This window comes from Cygnus atratus, chromosome 3, assembly GCF_013377495.2.
Source record: "Cygnus atratus isolate AKBS03 ecotype Queensland, Australia chromosome 3, CAtr_DNAZoo_HiC_assembly, whole genome shotgun sequence".
Lineage (NCBI taxonomy): Eukaryota > Metazoa > Chordata > Aves > Anseriformes > Anatidae > Cygnus > Cygnus atratus.
Window position 1 is genome coordinate 70722682 of NC_066364.1, and position 18716 is coordinate 70741397.

At 37.1% G+C, this 18716-nt stretch overlaps 1 protein-coding gene across 3 annotated transcripts in view; it reads left to right on the top strand.

The window, feature by feature from the left end:
• Positions 1–18716, top strand: part of EPM2A (EPM2A glucan phosphatase, laforin) — a 55471-nt gene that overhangs the window by 18080 nt on the left and 18675 nt on the right. For all 3 annotated transcript variants that reach the window (XM_035538304.2, XM_035538302.2, XM_035538303.2), the window contains exon 2: positions 7491–7665. In XM_035538304.2, coding sequence (XP_035394197.1) covers positions 7604–7665 — 62 coding nt within the window. In that variant the 5' untranslated portion in view covers positions 7491–7603. The remainder of the gene's footprint in view (positions 1–7490; positions 7666–18716) is intronic.

Below are 18716 nucleotides of genomic sequence, written 5' to 3' on the forward strand. Positions count from 1 at the left end.
TCCCACTGAGAAACACCTGTGCCTAAGCAGACCTAGAGAGAGAAATAAAGCAGGTGTTTGTGCGAATTGCCTTTGAAAATTCCTATTTTCTCATCTATGGTTTTTTTAAAAAAAAAAAAGGCCTTGTTGATTAGCAGCTGAAGAGGGCTTTCTTGTAAACCATTTACTTCTAATTCTGGCATAATTAAAATCTATGAAAAGAATGCTTTTAGAATTAGACTAATAGGCTAAAAAATCGTGAATTCAGTCTGGATTTTAATAGATTTAGAACTTATTTCCCAGGTTATGCATATTAGTCCTACAACACTACAACATGAGCAGTTGAAGCAGTCTGCTTTAAATCTGACAGAAAATTAATGTGCAATGAAATAGTCTTTTGCTTTTTGGATATTTCTTTGGGGCTAGCAAATGCAAGGAAACTTTTCTGGAAATAAAACCAGTCATGAACAAGAAGTTAGTGAACTAAGTGTGGCGTTACAATTTTGTCTCAACGATTTAAGTAATTATTTAAATAATTCAATAAATTTGCCTACTGTTTTCTGAATCTAATGGGAAGGCAGTTTATTGACAGCAGAAAAATACATTAAAAAGCAGGGTAAGTGTACTTTTAAGCCTGCAAGTAATGATTACTACATGACATACAGAATTAAAATGTGTTATTTGGCAGTATTTGTCAGAGAGGTAAAAACAAAGGCCAGCTGTGTAGGAGCTTTGCTTAGACTTTGGAAAGGTGGGACTCCCGTCTAAGGGTCTGTGGCAGCCTCTGAATGCCAGAATACGTGACCTAGTGAGGGAAATTTCTGCCTCCCATATCTGTTTTTTAACAATCAATAGCATTTCAGTCTTGGTGAGATTGAGACAGGTCTTATTTCCAGACATGAAAGATTGAATTTCATTCTAACAGGCAGCAGGGAGGCTTTCATGGCAGTCTGATGTAAAGGGTGAGTAAATTTGAATATTTTGAGTGTAGTGGTGGAAGTCCAGTTATAACCATGTCTGATAATAACACCTTGAAGAATCACATTCAGATAACTATAGGAATGAGGTCCAAACCAGAACTTGAGGACTTCCTCTATTGTAATGTAGGCATGAAAGATGAAGCTAGCGCATACTTAGGCTTTTAATTTCTTCATTTCAGAGGGTTTTTATACGTATCCTTTAGTTCCTGTTCTTTTTTTTTTTTTTTTTTAATCTTTTATTCCTTTATTCCATTTCCTTATCCTCAGAATGTTCATAGAGCTTATGATGTTATTAAACTCTTCCAGGGGAATTTCTAAGTGTGATCTCAAGATATTCATTTACCTTGTTTAAAGGACCTAGTTTAATATTTCAAATTATTTCAATTGTGCCAAAATGAGTCTGTGTGTTGGCAGACTGTTGGATCATATTTTTTTAATCTCTGTGGTACAACTGTAGTAAAACAGTATCTGAAGGTTCTTCTTTGTATTCTGTTACTGTATGTGGTTAGTTCAAATCTCAGAAGATCCTCTTCTGGTCCCTGTTGATCTTCTTCTAGTCCTTGATCTTTGGACATATTTTTCTTACGTATATGTTCATCTGTTTTTTCTTTGTTTTATTCTTGTCTTAGTCTTTTGCCAGTCCCATTTTTCAGTTATGTGAAGGTCTTTGGTTTTAATCTTTGTTTTTTCCTTTGTACAGCCAGCTTCCTTAGCATGCCACTTTGATCATCCTTCATATGCATTAAACTAGGAGCCATATGTGCAGTCATGCAGATTTTGAAAGAGCACTCTGTAAAGCTTGAACTGTAGGCATGACTGCTGATTGCTTTGTTCTTGAGCAATTCCCTAGATCAGTGGATTCCACTGAGGAAGTATCAGCAGTAGAAAGAGCAACAAGTAGGTTACAAAAGCAGTGGGATTTGTTAATTTAACCTCTAGAAACTTATTTTTCATTTCTCTGTCAGATAAGCATTTTTGCTCTGAGTGTCACAAATATAGAATTTAAACAAAATCATTCTGGACCTTATTGAAGGAAAAGAATGCTACCCTATCATTTAAACTAGGTCCTGTATCTTCTAATAAGCTGTTCCAAATTCTTCATGTACTTTAATTAGGAAACTCCACACAATCGTTTAACAAGAGGATTGGTACTGTTCAGATGTTTAACTCACTGCTTTTCATGACTAAATTATATGTGTCTTCAAATGATCTGCATACTTGCCTCCCCAAAATAAACAAATAAACTATTTTTTTGCCACTTGGAAAAAAATCAATAAAAACAAGATTAAGAAAAATATTAATTTAGAAGTGGCTTGGGCTATAAAAACATGCCCTTCCTGTTGTGTGTTGTCCTTTCTCAAAGTGCATATATGCTTGCTTGCTTTTCCCCAAAGATGAACAGTAGAAAATGGATTTTACGTGTTTTTTTTTTTTTTTTTTTGCTTTACTACTGTCTCCAGGAAAAGGAAAGATGAAATGCCATTAAAATTCTCCCAAATATTTGAAGATCCATAATGTTTTCTTGACTTCAAAAATTAGAATTCCTCTCAAATAATTGTTTATATCCTGTAAAAAGTGCCTGTAAGCCTACCCAGTGGTCTGGTGCTGTGTGCTCTGAGCAACGTGTGAGAAAACGGCATTTAGTTCTGAGACCCGTGCTCTTCTCTTGTAAATGCTGCTGAGGGGATGCACAGCTACTTTGCCTGAGCAGAACATTTAAATGAGAGCTGTGATGAATTCCTGCTCTTGGAGACTGATCGAATCGTGGGGAGTTTATTCAAATAATCTCGGTCTTTGTACAATGTTTGCTTAAGCTTGGAGAGACTAGCCAGTGTAAGGGGACTGATGTATTTATGCACCAAAGGGTTCCTTTTGGTGAGAGCCTGCCTTGCATCTCACATAGGGATTTTGCAGTATGCCCTTATGCTCAGCTTTAAGCTGCTTCCCTCCAAATGGAGTGAAGTCTAGAATGCCCAGCTTGTAACTGGGATGCAAAGTCCTCCATATGCTCAGTTTCCACACTGGACTGGCCAGTGGTGCAGACCTTATTGCTGGTAAAGATGTGATATGCACCTGCGGTCCTGGAAGCATATTGGATTGCAGCAAATTTAGAGCTTCAGGTACAGAGATTAAATCTCAGCAGTAGACCTTCAGTTTTGGTAACTTAGTTTATGAAATGCTTCGTGTATTTGAGAAACAAGTAAATAATACATTGTGCTGAGCATAACATTTCTGTGTGGAATGCTGCTGACTGACTTCGTGAGGTCACTTAGAAGATCCAGTGGGGATCCAAGCCCAAGTGGAGTGGGAAGTTGGTGTGGATATGAGCAGCTTCAGCCGTAAGGAGACATGTCTGGACTCTGCACACATGCAGTCTCATGGCACTTCTTTCTGCCCTGGGCACTTTTCTTTCTGGTGCTTGAGCAGAAGGTAAGAAATTAGAAAGGGCACCAAGACATTTCCAATGCACTGAGAAGACTTGGATTCTGCTGAGCTTGGTCCTACTGCCTTCATCATGGTCTGTTTCCTCCCAGACTAACCAACCATAGCACTCAGACAGCCCTGGACTAGAGAGAGAGGGATGAGGTGATGTTCTTTCATCTGCGGTGCTGCTGGTCACTGCCTGTAGCTAGTACCCTGCCCAACTCCCTCTGCTAGGCATGAGAAAGTCCCCTGCTTCAATGATTCAAATCCAGAAAATAATTTGCTTGGCCTATAATGGCAAGGAAGGGGAGAGTAATTGTTTCACATAGTGTACCAAATTTTCATCCTGCCTCTGACAGCTGTTTTGTTCTTGGCACAAACTCTTCCTGTGCTTCTGAGAAGTCTTGAGCTGGGTCTTTGGAGTCAGAGGGATGGAGTCGAGGAACTCTACCACAGATTAGGTGCAAGGAGCTTGCTCCATCAGGGGCTAAGGTGCCACTAAGGCATGATTGCCTGGACGTACTAAGTGTATGTCCATGAAGTTGCATCATGAGGTTGATGCAAAGGGAACTCACGAGGAAAGGTTTATAAAGATAGGGTTACAAAAGAAAGAGCTGAAGATTGCCTAGTTAATGATTTCTGCTCATGCCTCAAGCAGCGCCCATTTTTGTAGCTGTATGTGCTCTGCAAATATATAACAGAAAATTTAAGTGATCCTATTTGTTTTCTATTTAAAACATTGTTTATGATCAGTTAACTTAAATAAAAGCTGGTTTAATTGGCTGACTTTTATTTTTGTATAAAATGACTCTGAAAGATAAAAGTTAAGAAAATTCATTCTTTAGCTGTTTTATAGCAGCTCTAAATGATAGATGAGTTCTGCATTAGTCCTGCAAACTTGTCATGTGGCTCTACATCTAAAACTGTTTCCTTGCATTGTTATTTTATAGCAACCAAAAAAAAAATAGTTTTCCTCTGACAGACTCTGCTAGAAGAAGCATGATGTAAACTGATACAACTGTTTTCACTTAAAAAAAAATAATAAAAGTTTCTATAATGCATCTTGTGAAGCAAGTGGTGGCACGAAGCACTTGTGTGGGAAGATATTATCTGGGAAGTAGGATCTTTTGGATATTACCTGGGTAGTGAAATCACGATCATTTGTGGTAAATGCCTTCATTTATAACTCTTGCAAGAGACTAAGAACTCTTAGTATTCAGTATCCTAAACAATTCAGTATGATCATTTTTTTCCTTCTTCATAGCAGTATTTTTTAGATATGATAGCCCTATTTGTCTCTGAAATCATCTCACTCTGTTTGTTTTTGTATTCGTATACGTTCTGTTGCACAGACGTCATATTTCAGTAAGAGGGGTGTTAATTCATAGACCAGTATAGAATATAAGGAGAAGTAAAGAGCTGTGTAATTCTCATGAAAAATGTTATGAATGCAAGCTGTTATTGTTTACTTGAGTATTAAAATGAAAACGGAAACATTGGGATGCTCATTTGACTGTAGGCCACAGCAGGAATGTGAGGTTGAGTGGTTCAGAAAAATCAACAGTGATAAATAACAGTTAGAGGAGGAAGCTTTTAAGAATGAGATTTGACAAAACCTGTTTGAGGGAACAAATGAAGCAAATGCCTAGTGGCAATTTACTTTTGGCCTCACTTGCATGCATGTTGTAGGCTAGATAAGGAAATGAATGATGGTGGAGATGGAAAGATTACAAGGCAAGGAGGTTACTGCTATTTAAGAGAACAGATGATAGTGAAGAAAGGGAAAAAAAAAGAGCTAATAGTTAAAGCTAAGGGAGTACGATGGGCAGTAGAACTGGTGGATGGCAGAAGTACATTCACCTCAAGCAGAAGCAGCTGGAAATGAGCAAATACAAGGTATGGAGTGGTGCAGTTGTGATCGCAAGCATGAAGCTTCAGACTTGCTTGTCTTGTAGGACCTACTAGCACCTTGGGGAAAGGAGAAATTAAGCAGGAGGGAGAGAACATGGTTTGATTGCAAAAGTTGATGCAGAAACCTTGGTGGAAGAGGAGGAACAAGTGCGAGCAATGCACGGGGAGGATACCCCATGGGGCTGGCAGCCTGTGCCCACCCCAGCTAGGAGCAGGGCACCTAGGGACAGGTCAGGCAACGATGTGAGCCTGCGGGTGGGTGAGGGTCAGGATCAGACCCAGCCTTGTGATGGCTGGGCAGGGCCATGGTGATGTGCATTGCTACAGCTGTCAGAGTATAAAGCAGGGAAGGCAAGGTGTATTATTTGTGGCTGTAAAGATTTTGGTGAATGCATGAAGTCAGTTAAGTGGTGTAAACATCCATAGGTTTTGTTGCACTGTTGTATTTGTTGAAGTAAACCTCTTTCTTCAAATACTGTTTAAACATGGTAAAGAATGTGTAAGCAATTAGAAATGTAAGATAAAAATAAAGTGATAAGACTGATTGTTTCAGGAGCTATATACTGATACCGCTCACCTTATTTATCAAAAGTTGTGCCATACCATTGCATATGATACATAATGGCTCAGCACTATCGAAAGAGAAACTAGTTTTCTGCCTCATATTTTCTTTTTCTTTTTGGTAAATAATAATATTCACAATTATGGTAAAATGTGCTGCATTTCATCTGGCAATAAGGAGTTTGTTTCAGCTTTACTATTAAATATTAGTCTTATTCTCTAATCATTGCATTTCAAATCTCCTAAAATGCTATTCTCTGGGAAATTTTCCCTAAATGCGATGCTTGGAAGCTGGTCATGCATTTATGTGCAGTGTGAAATCAAAGACATTCCTTCAGGCATCATTTTACTCAGAAATGTTCTAACATTATTAATAATGTATAAACGTAACAGGTTTACATTAAAAACAAGCCTTAGACTAGGTCACTTCTGATCTGCACAATAATTCCTGCATAGCAATTAGTATTACAATAAGTTTGTAAAAACAGAGGAGGAAGAATATTCATGTACTGAGTTTTTGGAGGCTAGATAACCTTTCCATTACTGCCATAACCCTGTTCACTTCAAACTGCTCACTCTGGCATGGTATTAAAAATTGGTTGTCTGTAATAAAGCTCAAACTATTGATATAAGAGAAGTTGAAGGTGTAATGGATATTAGGTAGTCCATAGCTGTAACAAAAGTTTCTTACTTTACACAAGGCCACGTAAGGCAAGAGTGCTTGCTCAGTATTGCAGATGTACCAGTCTCTCTCAGGGTCACTTTGGACAATTTTCCTGTGTGCGAAGAGGCTTTGTAAGTGTGACATATGCATCTAAAGAGCACAAAGCAATCTTTTATTGGTTAAAGGCAGGATGTAATGAGCTCCTAGGCTAGGCATTAGTATGCTGTCAATCCCCAGTACGACACTTGAAGAGTCTTTGCTGGCCAGATAGTTGCAGATCAGATGGGGGAGAGCCAGTCTTCACTGCTCCTTCAAACAAGTCTTCATTGCTGCTGGGTTGCTGTTTTCCACCTGCTTACTTTGCTTCTTTGGGATTTTATGTCATTCCACATTGGTGTTTTTCCTCTTGAATCCCTGGCTGGTCATTCCAGCATCAACAGCCCTACCTTTGCTTGCAGTTGTATCTTTCTTGTCTCGCATGGCTGTACTCTATACTTTCTCCAAGGTCTGTCTCATAGCTTAGCAATTTCCTTAGAAGTCTGAGGCAAGGTTAAGCAGCTGTGCCTTGGATCATGGAAAGCTGAACCCCGGAGAGGGAGGTCACACAGCACAAACATTAAACATAAAGGTCAAATATTATCAGACATCAAATGAGGAATTTAAATGAAATTAATTATTCTTGAAATTGCAAGTGCCATGGTTCATGATTTGGGATACTTATACAGATTTAATGTTTCTTTAAATCATTTGCAACAAGTGATTGAAATGCTGTATTTTTTTTTTTTTGGGGGGGGGAGGGGGAAGTGCTGCTCTTCCAGTTATTTCAGGTGTTAAGCATATGTTCTAGAAATGTAGTCTGAACAGGTAGCAAACACCACTCCTTGCCTTAAATACTCAGTTTACAGCACCTGCAGATCATTTGGAAGATTTTCTGGATACGTAGACTGCAGTTGTCCTTTCTTCTGTTCTAGGTAATGGGCCCCATCATGATCGAAGTTGTGTTTACGATGAGAGCAACATAGTCGATGGAGTTTACTGCCTCCCAATAACACACTGGATTGAAGTCTCTGGACATACTGATGAGATGAAACATACAACTGACTTCTATTTTAATATTGCAGGACATCAGGCTATCCATTACTCCAGGTAAAACACAAGTCCATGCCTTGGCCAGTGTCAAGTATTCAAACAGAAAATCAGTATGATATTAGCAAACTTTGAATTAGAAGTGGCGAATGGCAATATGCACGCAAAAGTTCCCCAGAAAAGCTGAACAAAGATTAAACACCTCTTTGCAATTAAATGTCTTTTTTTTTTTTTTTTTCTCGATAATAAGGAGAGTTTTGGAGTTCAAGGATACCTGCATTCTATGTTGCATCACATATGAAAATGCTTATCAGTAATTTATGGATAAAATTATGAGGAACTCTTATTTACAAGTGTTTGTCAATATGCATCTATACACGTGTATAACCAATATATTTGTGCTTGGGATTATTTTAATGAAGTACATAATTTGGGGAAACAAAAAGAATATATTCCTGGACCAGAACTTTAGGGCATTGTGTTATTGCTTATTTGTGGAAACAATGGCAATTAGTGACAGCTCTTATAGATGACTTCTGCTTCTTAAACATAATGAATGCATTCCCTTTAAAAAGAAAAGAAAAGAAAAGAAAAGAAAAGAAAAGAAAAGAAAAGAAAAGAAAAGAGAAAAGAAAAAAAAAAAAGGAGGTAAAATTTAATTAAGTCTTAAAATGCATTTATTTCCCTGGGATTCTGTTGAGTCTAACTGATTCCTGCTGCTTTTTGTGTCTAGAAGACCTCTGTAAACTTGGGTTCCTGTAATTGTAGCTCATCTTTGTAGTGCTGGGTTCAAGAAGTGCTACTAGAGCCACTGCTGCTTTGTGAGGGAAAGCAGAATAAGATACAGATACCTCCAAAACCTGCACTGAAAATGAGCCTGACTGAATTAGGAACCAGTAAGACTTAAAGTGAAGATGGTATGCATCCTTCAGGGCTGTACATAAAGCAGAGGCTGTGTTTAGAGCGGCAGGCTTGGCACTGGTGGCTAACTGTGCACTGAGGACTTGGGGACCATTTGTAACTTTGCCCTTGTCTCCAGCTGTGGATGTGACAATAAGTTTGTTGATTGATAATGGTTACATCAATACTGGCAACCCTGATATGCCATGTGCAGCTGATGTTGCTTACAGAACAGTTAATGATCCTAAAAGAATATTTATTTTTTGAAAAAAAAAACAGATGTTTATACTTTCATTGGGTCTTAGCATTCCTTTGTGTGAATTTCTCCAGATTACCCTTTCGGCTACTCCAGCCTCACTCTTGTCTCCTTCTTCTACTGTTTTATCTGAACCCTTATGCAGTGTAGGAAGCAGAATTGTTTTTTTCTCATGAGAGTTGCAGTGTATGACAGAAAGATTTTCTTTTCTTGGTGTCTTCTGGAATATTACAGATTCATAAATAGTGTCAGGCATATGTGGGTATTCATGTGACTTGGTACCATTTCCCAGAGACTTCCTCAAGATATATAATACTCCTGACAGATTGTTATCTGTATCTTAAGCATCCATTTCCAGCATCCTATCAGAGAAAAGATCTTGTTTCCTCCAAAGCAGAAACTTGTCAATCCCAAATAATCTTCACTTGGCAGAGGAAGTTTGTGAGAAAGAGGAACAGCTGTCAGAAAGAGAATATTTAAACACCAAAGGCTAACTTATCTTTCTTTCCAGAGGCAGCAGTGATCCATTTAATACTGCCTTATCTGCATGACTATATGTTTCCAAGATGAGGTAAAAAGCTGCAGATTCCACTAAAGAATATTTGGATAAAATTTTCTGTGTTGCATAGTCAGTTCCAGATGAGGATCTCCTCCGTTCCCATGTCTCATACCTTCACTGCAAGGAAGCCGTATATGCACGTCTTCAGTAATTCTTATCTCATTTTTTGAAGCTGTATTAAGTAAGCATACCCTGTAACAGTGCTGTCATGTAATTATTAATACTTTGAAGATATGCACCCTTAAATGATTTTTCAGTTGTTAACAGCTGGGGGCAGATTCACCCTTCCACTGGTTATTAACAAAGCAGCCCAAAGCTACTGGCTAGTTGAGATTTTTTTTTTCTTTTTTTTTTTTTCCAGTTAAAGTGAGCTAATGAAAATGCCGTTATTTTTTATGGATTTATTGATTTGGAAGACTGCTGTGGACATTAGTATCAACAAAAACAAAAAAACCTAACAACACACAAACAAGCAAAAGCTAAGAAGCAGTCCCTCTGTCTTTACAGCTGAAAGCTTAGTTTATGGTCTGGTCTAGTTCCCCAGCTGAGATTACATTTGCCCATGTTGTAAAGCAGTGGTACCACAGGGAGCTTTAGGAGCACGGATTCTGAGTACTGCCACTAGCTGTAAGAGCTGAAAAGAACAGTGGCACCTGGAAAGAAGTTATTTATTGGGGAAAACCTGTGATGTGCCTGTTCTCTACATTGGTGCTGATCTGTTACAGTTAATAGGATTGCCAGGTGCAAATCAGCTAGAGAGGAAAGATTTTCTCTGACAAAATGGCCTCCTACGTGAGCTGGTGAAATGATTTTACTTGTCATCTGTCTAATCACAATGATTAAAAGCAGTTGCTGCTGTTAACTGTTTCTTTTTAAAACATGTGCTTAAATTTTAAATGGGTTGTAGTGGTATGAGATGTTGCCAAAAGTCGTTCTGAATAATTTTGAGGATGACAGTGATGCTTTGAGGAATCTTTTTTTTTTTTTGATTGTTTGTTTTTTATTCAGCGTATATGTATTCATTCATAAATCAGTGAACTTTTTAGACTTACAGGTTGCAGAATATGTGGTGCATTTTTTAACCATACTAGGATTTTAATTATTTTTTAAGTGTGAAATGGAGTTCACCTGCAGCTAGAGTCAAGACTGATACTTCTGTAATGTTAGTGTTCACTTTTTTTTTTGAAATGTAGTGACACACATCACTTAAATCTGATTTAGAAAAAGAAAAAAAACAACAGTCCATTTCTCTTTTGTGTTAGGTATTACTGTAATAAGATGCCTTAAATTGCAGAAGAGTTCATTTAGGACACACTAATTTTCCAAAGCAAAGAAGAGTTATTTCATCTTTTCTGTGAGAAGATGGTTTCAAAAAGTCTGTAAATGTGGGTCACTTTAACTCTGTATCAGTTCCATTTGTGAAAGGTGGAACATCATAATTCAAAAGTGTTATCTGACTTAATATTTATTAATATTCTTCTGCAGTTCTCAGATGAACAGCTCTGTGTAAGGATAAAGAGGGAGTGACACCTGAAATTTCAAAATCCTTAAATAATATGTTGGAGACAGTGATGCTTGATGACAGAATTAGGTAATAGAGGAACGCATATCACTGAGAGCAAGGGCCATCTAGTTACAGTTTTCTATTTTCAGACTGTTGTTAGGTCCCCAGATCCATATTTACCACGCTCCCACCTCTGGGAATTACTAGAGGCAAAAGAAAGGTCAGCATTTATCAGCAGAATACTGCTTTAATGCCTCAAGAAGCTAAACAAGAAGCATCTGGATTTCGCCTTGGGTTATACCTCATTCACTCGCATATCTAAATTGAGATTTTAGTGCAGATCAGGGGTACACATTTTATGTGGCTCTCCTGACCATCCCCACTCTCCACAGTTTACTTCTTATTGCAGAGCAGTCTAAGAGCGAACAATCCTTTTAGTGAATTTGAGTGATATCTTGTCAGATAAAGCTAAACTACAGTTTAGTAATTCTCCTGTGAAGAAATGAGCGTTTACTTGATTGATATGAATCTTTAGTTTGGGTGGAAGACAAGAATCTGGTTGGGTATGTTTTGCTTGAGGCTCACTGGAGAAAAGAAAACTTCATTTAACTTAACTGGATTGCATTTATTGCTGTTTGAGTGTTGCAACAATGTTGGTATTGATGAATTTAAAGGTATACTTAAAAGACATTTGTGGTAGGACTGGGTTTGAGGCTAAGTACTAACTTTGGATGTCTATATAGAGCAGTTCAACTCACTGGTGACTAGGTGTCTACTTTAGAGTGAATTGAAGGACTGAATAGATCTCCAAACTACACCGACTATGCTGATGAGATCTTTATTGATTTATAATGATACTTTAAACATCCGATTCTCGTGTCCGATTCTGTTGCTTGAAATTTGATGTCTAGTGTTATTTGAGATGATCTAGACTTTACTGTCTGGCCTTCAGCTGCTGCACTACAGGAACACAGTTCATGATAGCTCTTTGGTTATATCTGTGAGGCCCACACAGATGATCCAGATGCTCTAGGACATCTCAGATCTTAGGAAAGCTGCAATTAGGCAATGCTGTTTCTGAAAACACCCACATTTGTAGATACTCAGGGCTAAGTGTCGTTGTCTTGATATTGTACCCCAACTCTAGCCTACATTAATGAGTAATGTCCATCTCAGTTCAGTATGAAGTCAGAATTACCTTTGAATTTTGCAACTGGAAAAATACAAGAGAGGGCTTTTATTTATTTTTACTCTTTAACTGGAGAAGAATTTCATTTCTGGTTTAACTGTTTTTTAATTCATTCAAAAATAAAATACCCTTCTGTTTAAAGTGTCATTCTAAAGCAATTTTTTTAATTACTGAACTTTGTATATACATATATAGAAGCTTTAAAGAGGAAGCTGTCATTCAAAAAAGAGAAAAAAAAACAACTAGAGTTCAGTGAACTATTCTACTGTAGTAGAAAGCTGAACTAATACTTTATGCCTACATTCAGAATTAAGAGAAGAGGTGATGATATCTACTGAGATTATCACAATTAACATTAAAAGCTGAGAGCTAGCTGTCCCCCGTGCCTAGTGAAGGCTTGTGGTAAAAATATTAGAGAAAAGAATAAGAACTAATGAGTTCCAGATCAAAAGTCTTCCGTTGTATTCTAGTAAAATAATCTTGATTAAAAATACTTAACATCAATAGGAGTTTGCCCTGTGATTTCAGTACTTGGGGCTCTAACTGTAAAGTTATCTGGCCTTTTTATACATTAAATTATGATGATATTCTAAGGCACATTTTGTGATATGTTTACCCCATAAACTAGGACATTTAACCATTTGTTTGAATTTGTTTTCATTATACCGAGCTGTAACGTAGTTTAAATTAGATCCACTCTTTATTTAGCAATAGAATAATCTTTTATATAATGTTTTAAAAATTATTATTATTATTTTGTCTCATATTTATCATCCTTTTTTTCATCACTCTCAAGTGGAGCTGTGAAATGCTTTTACTAGTCTCTGATGTGAAGAAAGCAGGTTTCAAATCAGTGTAAAAAATGACTTTTAAGTAATTTTACATTCAAGTTCTTGAAAAATTGGAATGTATATGGTGGGATACCGTCTGAGGGATTAGGAGCAAGAGTGAGAAGAGAACCATATTGTGAGCTCAGAACTTTATCAATTTTTAAAGTCCTTATTGGTTTACATTTAATTTATCACTGTAGTGGGTAACAAATGCATTTTTCTTCCACATTTGCTGGCGATGCAAAAAAAAATCACAAACTTTGTCCTTTCATGAACTCCCCACATGGAGCCTTCCCCAGCAGTGTCTGTAAACTTGAAATCTGATTCTGTTTTTCCAAGTTTTGAGATCTTGCAAGAACAGAATGGCACTTGGCTGTGTAGTCTAAGCCAGGCTAGCAGACAAACCTAAAAACCAGGCTCGCTACAAAACTAAATCCCATGAACTGTGCACAGAAATAGTTAGGATATGTTGTTAGGGAAGTCACAAACTGTGGAACCTTTGTAATGCCGTCCGTAATCTGGATTGAGGGAACTCACATTTTGGACTTTTTTTTTTTCCTTCTGTTTTTTTCTTCTTTTCCTGAGCATTAGCAAGCATCTGTTGTCAACATAGCTCTGATTCCCTCACTGTGACCTACCACCTGAGCATTAAAGAGAAGGTTGAGATGGATGGGAACTCCTGGATCTCAGTTGTTCATTACTAACCACATTTCTTGTGAGTGCCATAGTAACAAACAAAATCTGGCATTACAACAGGTGATGCAAATTTGCCAGAAGAAAAAATCACAGAGCTTTTACATTAAAAACTTTTACATGATGGTCATCAATGTCTGAATTCCCATTATTATGTCTAGCTACAGTAAATTCTCTGTTAACTCTAGTGAGTAGCTACTACCCAACATGCCGTCAGATTTATGGTGTACTGCAGTGTCTGAGGGACATGAAATATTGTCTAGACATTGAGATGACACTGTTGAAGTAATGACTGATAAATGGTAAATTATCAATGTAAACATGATAAAATTGTGGGAGGAAATGATTTTGGCAGCAAATGAGACTGAAAACTATCAAACTTGGGAACTAATAATGTCAGCTACTTTTAAAATGTCAGGCTTTGTTAATATTCAACAACTATTCTGAGTGTTCCTATAAAGCTACAGTGTATGTTGTCAGCATTATCGATAAATTAATATTTTTGAACTTTTTTACATTGCTCTAAGTTATGAAACAATTAGAATAATTCTTGATAGCACAACAAGGGCACATCACGCTGATATGCGGATTTCACTTCTGGTGAAAACCGAAGTATTTCTAATGATTCACAGAATATTTTCACAGTTCAGAAATTACTGAATCCCCCGAATTAATGTCTGTCACTCATCTGTACTAGAAAAAAAATGTCTTCCATAGCACCTTCATTGCACCTTGTTTGCCTTCTTTTTCTCAACTCTGATATACTTCTCCTTTTGAGAGTAAGCAAGTTTATGAAGTTCTTACCATTTCTGATCCCTGCAAAGAAACATAAAGGAACTAAACCTTTTGGATGTTACACATGTGAAAAAGGTTTTTTTTTCTTTTTTTTCTTTTTTTTTTCTCCTAATCATATTCTGAATCACATTCAGAAGCAATGTCAGGGTCCTTTAAACTTCCACATGACTAAGCCAACAAAGAACCAGTTGGCTTCCCTAAACTTTGGTGGCTAGCAAAGTGCTATGAATATGCAATAGTTTCTTGATAGTATTGCTAGAAACCTTAAGAGTAAGGCCCTGCAGGCACAGGAGAGCTTTTGCAGAAATAAAGCTCTTAATGTAGTTTCATCTCAGAAGATAATATAATTTTGTCTGTCACAGGGATAGGATGAGGTTTACGAGGTCTGTGCAGTGCCACTGTCAGCATGGGCATGGCAGAAACAGAAACAACAGGACTACCGTATTGATTCTGATGCTTGTAATTCCACATCAGCACAAAGCTCTGAAGGGCAGCAATTGTTAGATGTGACATTTCTCTGGAAAACAAATAATTTTTAAATACAGAACTTGAGCATGGCACAACGTACTTCTAAGCAGCTAGGTGAATGTGGCAAATTTTCAGAATTTTTAAAAATTGTATTTATCACCAGCACCAAGAATTACCCTGATCATATTAAACAATATGTTTGATATGCTGTGTACAGAAATACCCAGTAGGAAGTCTGTAGCTGAGTGTTGTGACATGGCAAGGGGAGAGGAAGCTGCAAAGAGCAGCTACTATTTCATGGAAGCAAATGTTTTTTCTCCATGTGCTAAGAACCTATGGCTTGCAGGGTGCTTAAGAAAGAAACCAGGAATGAAGGTTCAACTCAAAAGAGCTATAGTAATTTCCAAACAAGGAGTGTGCAACAGTACACTAAAGGGAGCTTAGTGTGCTGCTTTGATAGTCTTGTGAGTTTTATCTGGATTTTTCTTTTCCATTCTACCTTTCATATGTGGTATTTGGAACTGGCACTTCATTGAGAATTATTTATTTGGAGGGGGTGACTGTTCAGAAATGAGTGTTTTGTTAATAAAATGGCAGCAAGCAGAGCCTGGCTGTTGATGGCTAGATGAATGTTTTTCATCAGCTGGCTGGTATTGGGTAATATTTTCTTAAAACTACTGTTGCTCTTTAAAATGGATCTTTTCATAGCTGTGTCACTACACAAAATGATTTCCTTACCTTGTAAGAAAAACTCACAATTCTGTGTTATTATGGGAGCAAAAGCCAGAAGGAATACTGGGAACCCTGCATGAAAAAAAATCCTGAGGAGTAAACATACTTATTTGTTCTGTTTTTTCTCTGTGGGAAAGAACAGACAAATGTTGATAGTCTAATAAGTATGAATTTTATGTGGAGGATCACTGTTAGGGAGCAAAAGCTATTGCTGATCCTAATTTCTCTTTCCGAGCCTACCTGTCTTTTGCCTGTATTTCTTCTGAACGTCTTCAGCCTTTTCTCCTGCCTCTTTGCTCTTTAACATTCAGGTGGTCAGCAAGAGAATAAAGTTCTGCCTCTATTGGAAAGCAATTTGCTGGTGGTGCCGACTGTGAATAAAATTGCCTGAGATGGTGAAATCCTGCTCCATTTAGCTCACAGCTGGGGCTGTGAGGAAGGGAGGCAGCACAGCTTTTTCACCAAAGAGGATGTTTCAGTGGTCTTGCAGATATTTATTGCTTGTTATCTTTTACATATGTTTATCAGGTGCCCTATAATGGCTGGCATTTCTTAATATAGTTTACCTCTTGATAGTGGAAATGCTTTTTCAAGACCAGATATTGTGCACTCAGTCTTCTTGCTATCTACCAGGAGGGAGGGAATTCAGATACTTAGATATTTGGTTGTTATTGAAAGAACTTAACTGAGAAAACTCCAAAATTTACAACCAGCAAAACAGATGAACCAGCGGCTTTTGTTTGCCATCCCCTTGCCTAGCCTTTCTGTGGTTTTCACAGGTACAGCTCCTGGGCCAGGGTAGCCCAGCAAGCCTTCGGCTATCTCTTGCAAAGACAATTTTCTTAGACAAACATCCTCAAAATGAAAGAGTTTTCAGTCTGCAAATGGGAAAGGTGATGCCATCAGATAGTTTAGTACCACCAACTGCTTTGGTGTTTGCTTGCTGAGTGTACACCGCATATCTGAAACCAGTAGCCTCCAGCTCAAAATATCTGAAAAAACACCATGTAGTTGTTTCAATGTAAATGACATGGGAAAAGTTTAAAAGATACTTAATTTAAAACAGTAGCAATCTGAAGTTATTAAATTATGAATTCTACCTCTATTTTAATTTTTTATAGGTGCTCATGGATGTAAATGCAAGTTTTCATGTTTGAATGCTCTAGATATTTACAAGATGATTTTAAAAAAGGTCCTCCATATATGTGGCAGATACTATTTAAAGGATAAAAAATAACTTATTAGAAAGGAAACTTGAATGTACCTATAGTTTCTTTGAAGTTTGTATCAGAAACATAAGTATTTAATTTCCCAAGAGTAAATGAACATTATCAAATTTCTGCTGCATTTTCGCATTTATAATTTTCTTTCTGAAAACAAAACAAAAAAAAAAAAAGAAAAAGAAATGTGTTTGTCTTCCCAGGGGAACATAGTAAGAGACTATACAGAAAACCTCTTGTTCCCTTCTTTAATGCTTGGGAAATTTAATTTCAGAGAGTCAGGTACATAATCCATGATACTGTTCAGAAGTTTAATGCGTGTCCTCTTGTGAACTATGATAAAAATTGAGTTCAATGTCATAGAGGTTGCCATGTTATAAGAAATATGGATTTGCTCTTTATTGGCTCAAACAACACTGGTTTGTAAGTTTAAGCAAAATGTCTTTTTCCTTTGATATGAAAAGACTAATAATAGAAAAGATGATTTTAAGCATGCAGGAAGAGGAAAAAGGGGAAATACACATTTCAGTTTTAATACAGAGACAATGTATAGAATATAAATTATGTAAATAATGAAGTAGAATCTTGATTTTTCATCTATTTATTTAATCTATCTATCTATATGTCTATCTACCTTATTACAGTTTAAAGTAATTGAATGAAGAGTAGCAGCAGAAATAGGATGGTAGCATTCATGCACAAAGTCAGCCGTGGACCAGCAACAAGACTCTCTTTGGCTCTGTCTTTCAGTTTAGGGGCTGGATGCTAGGTGCTAGTGTTGAAGTTTGTGGGTTTCTGGAGCCTTCCATTTAGTTTATCTAGCTTCTCCAGGGCTGCCTTTTCAAAACTCTTCAGAACAATTATAGTCTGTGCCTTCATTGTCCCAAGATGAAGGTCTGATGAGGAGGATATGCGGTTTCCTTAATACAATACTTTCCTTAGCGTTCCTTCTTTCTGCTGTCCAGCTGCCATCTTGAAGTGTTGGTCTTGTACAGACCATTCCTAAACACAGGAAACTAACTGTTGCCTTCACTGCAGAAGACTGAATTGCTGAACTCTAATACTGAGTTGCTTCAATCTAGTAAGGTGAAAGGAGGAAAAACCTTCTTGTACATATTTATGCTCTGGATAGTAAGGCTATACAGTATTGAGTAATGTTTTACAAAGTCATGCTTCAGCTGAGAATGTAAAGATATTTACATGAACTTCTGTAAGAGTAGATGACTTTAATACATTTATTCAAATGCCTGCAATTTTCATCTCCAAGCAGGTAAAAATATACTACTAGGAAAAGAAATAAAGCTGAAAAAAACTTTATTATTATTACTATTATTATTTTATTTTATTTTATTTGGTGGGAGCTTGCTCTTTTAGATATTTATGTGGCTGACTGTGGTGATGATTCATTTTTTTTCCATATTTCTAAAGCATTTTCTAGATTACTCGGTCTGTGGTACTCTAGAATGCATCTGCCCCTCTTTAAAAAGAATACAAATGAGCTGTTGCAGTTTTGGAAATTCTGGATAAATATTTTGACTTGAATGGACACAGATGCAGAAGCTATCAGGACTGTTGTGTTTGGACGGTACCACAAGAAATGAATGTGTCTCTTCCTCTGATTGTCTCCCAGCTCTGAGGAGATTCCAGTACTCTGTGCTGGAATGGTAATCTATTACCATTAGATCATGAAGACACTTTTCAATAAGCTATGTTTTGCAGTTATAAAATTTTCACAAATACCTACTTGTTTCAGAAGCATTGTAAAATTTATATTGGATCTGAAAATCTGCATTTTGAGAAGTAGAGTCATTATTTATTATTTTTGCAGTCTAGGTTTTTAAGCAGCTACTAAAAAGTAAAACCTGAAAGAATGCAAAAGATATTTTTACCAACGCTTCCTGAAACTTCTCAGGTACTAACTTAAAGTTCATCTGTAGTGTTTCAAGTCAACTTTATTAAGCTGCT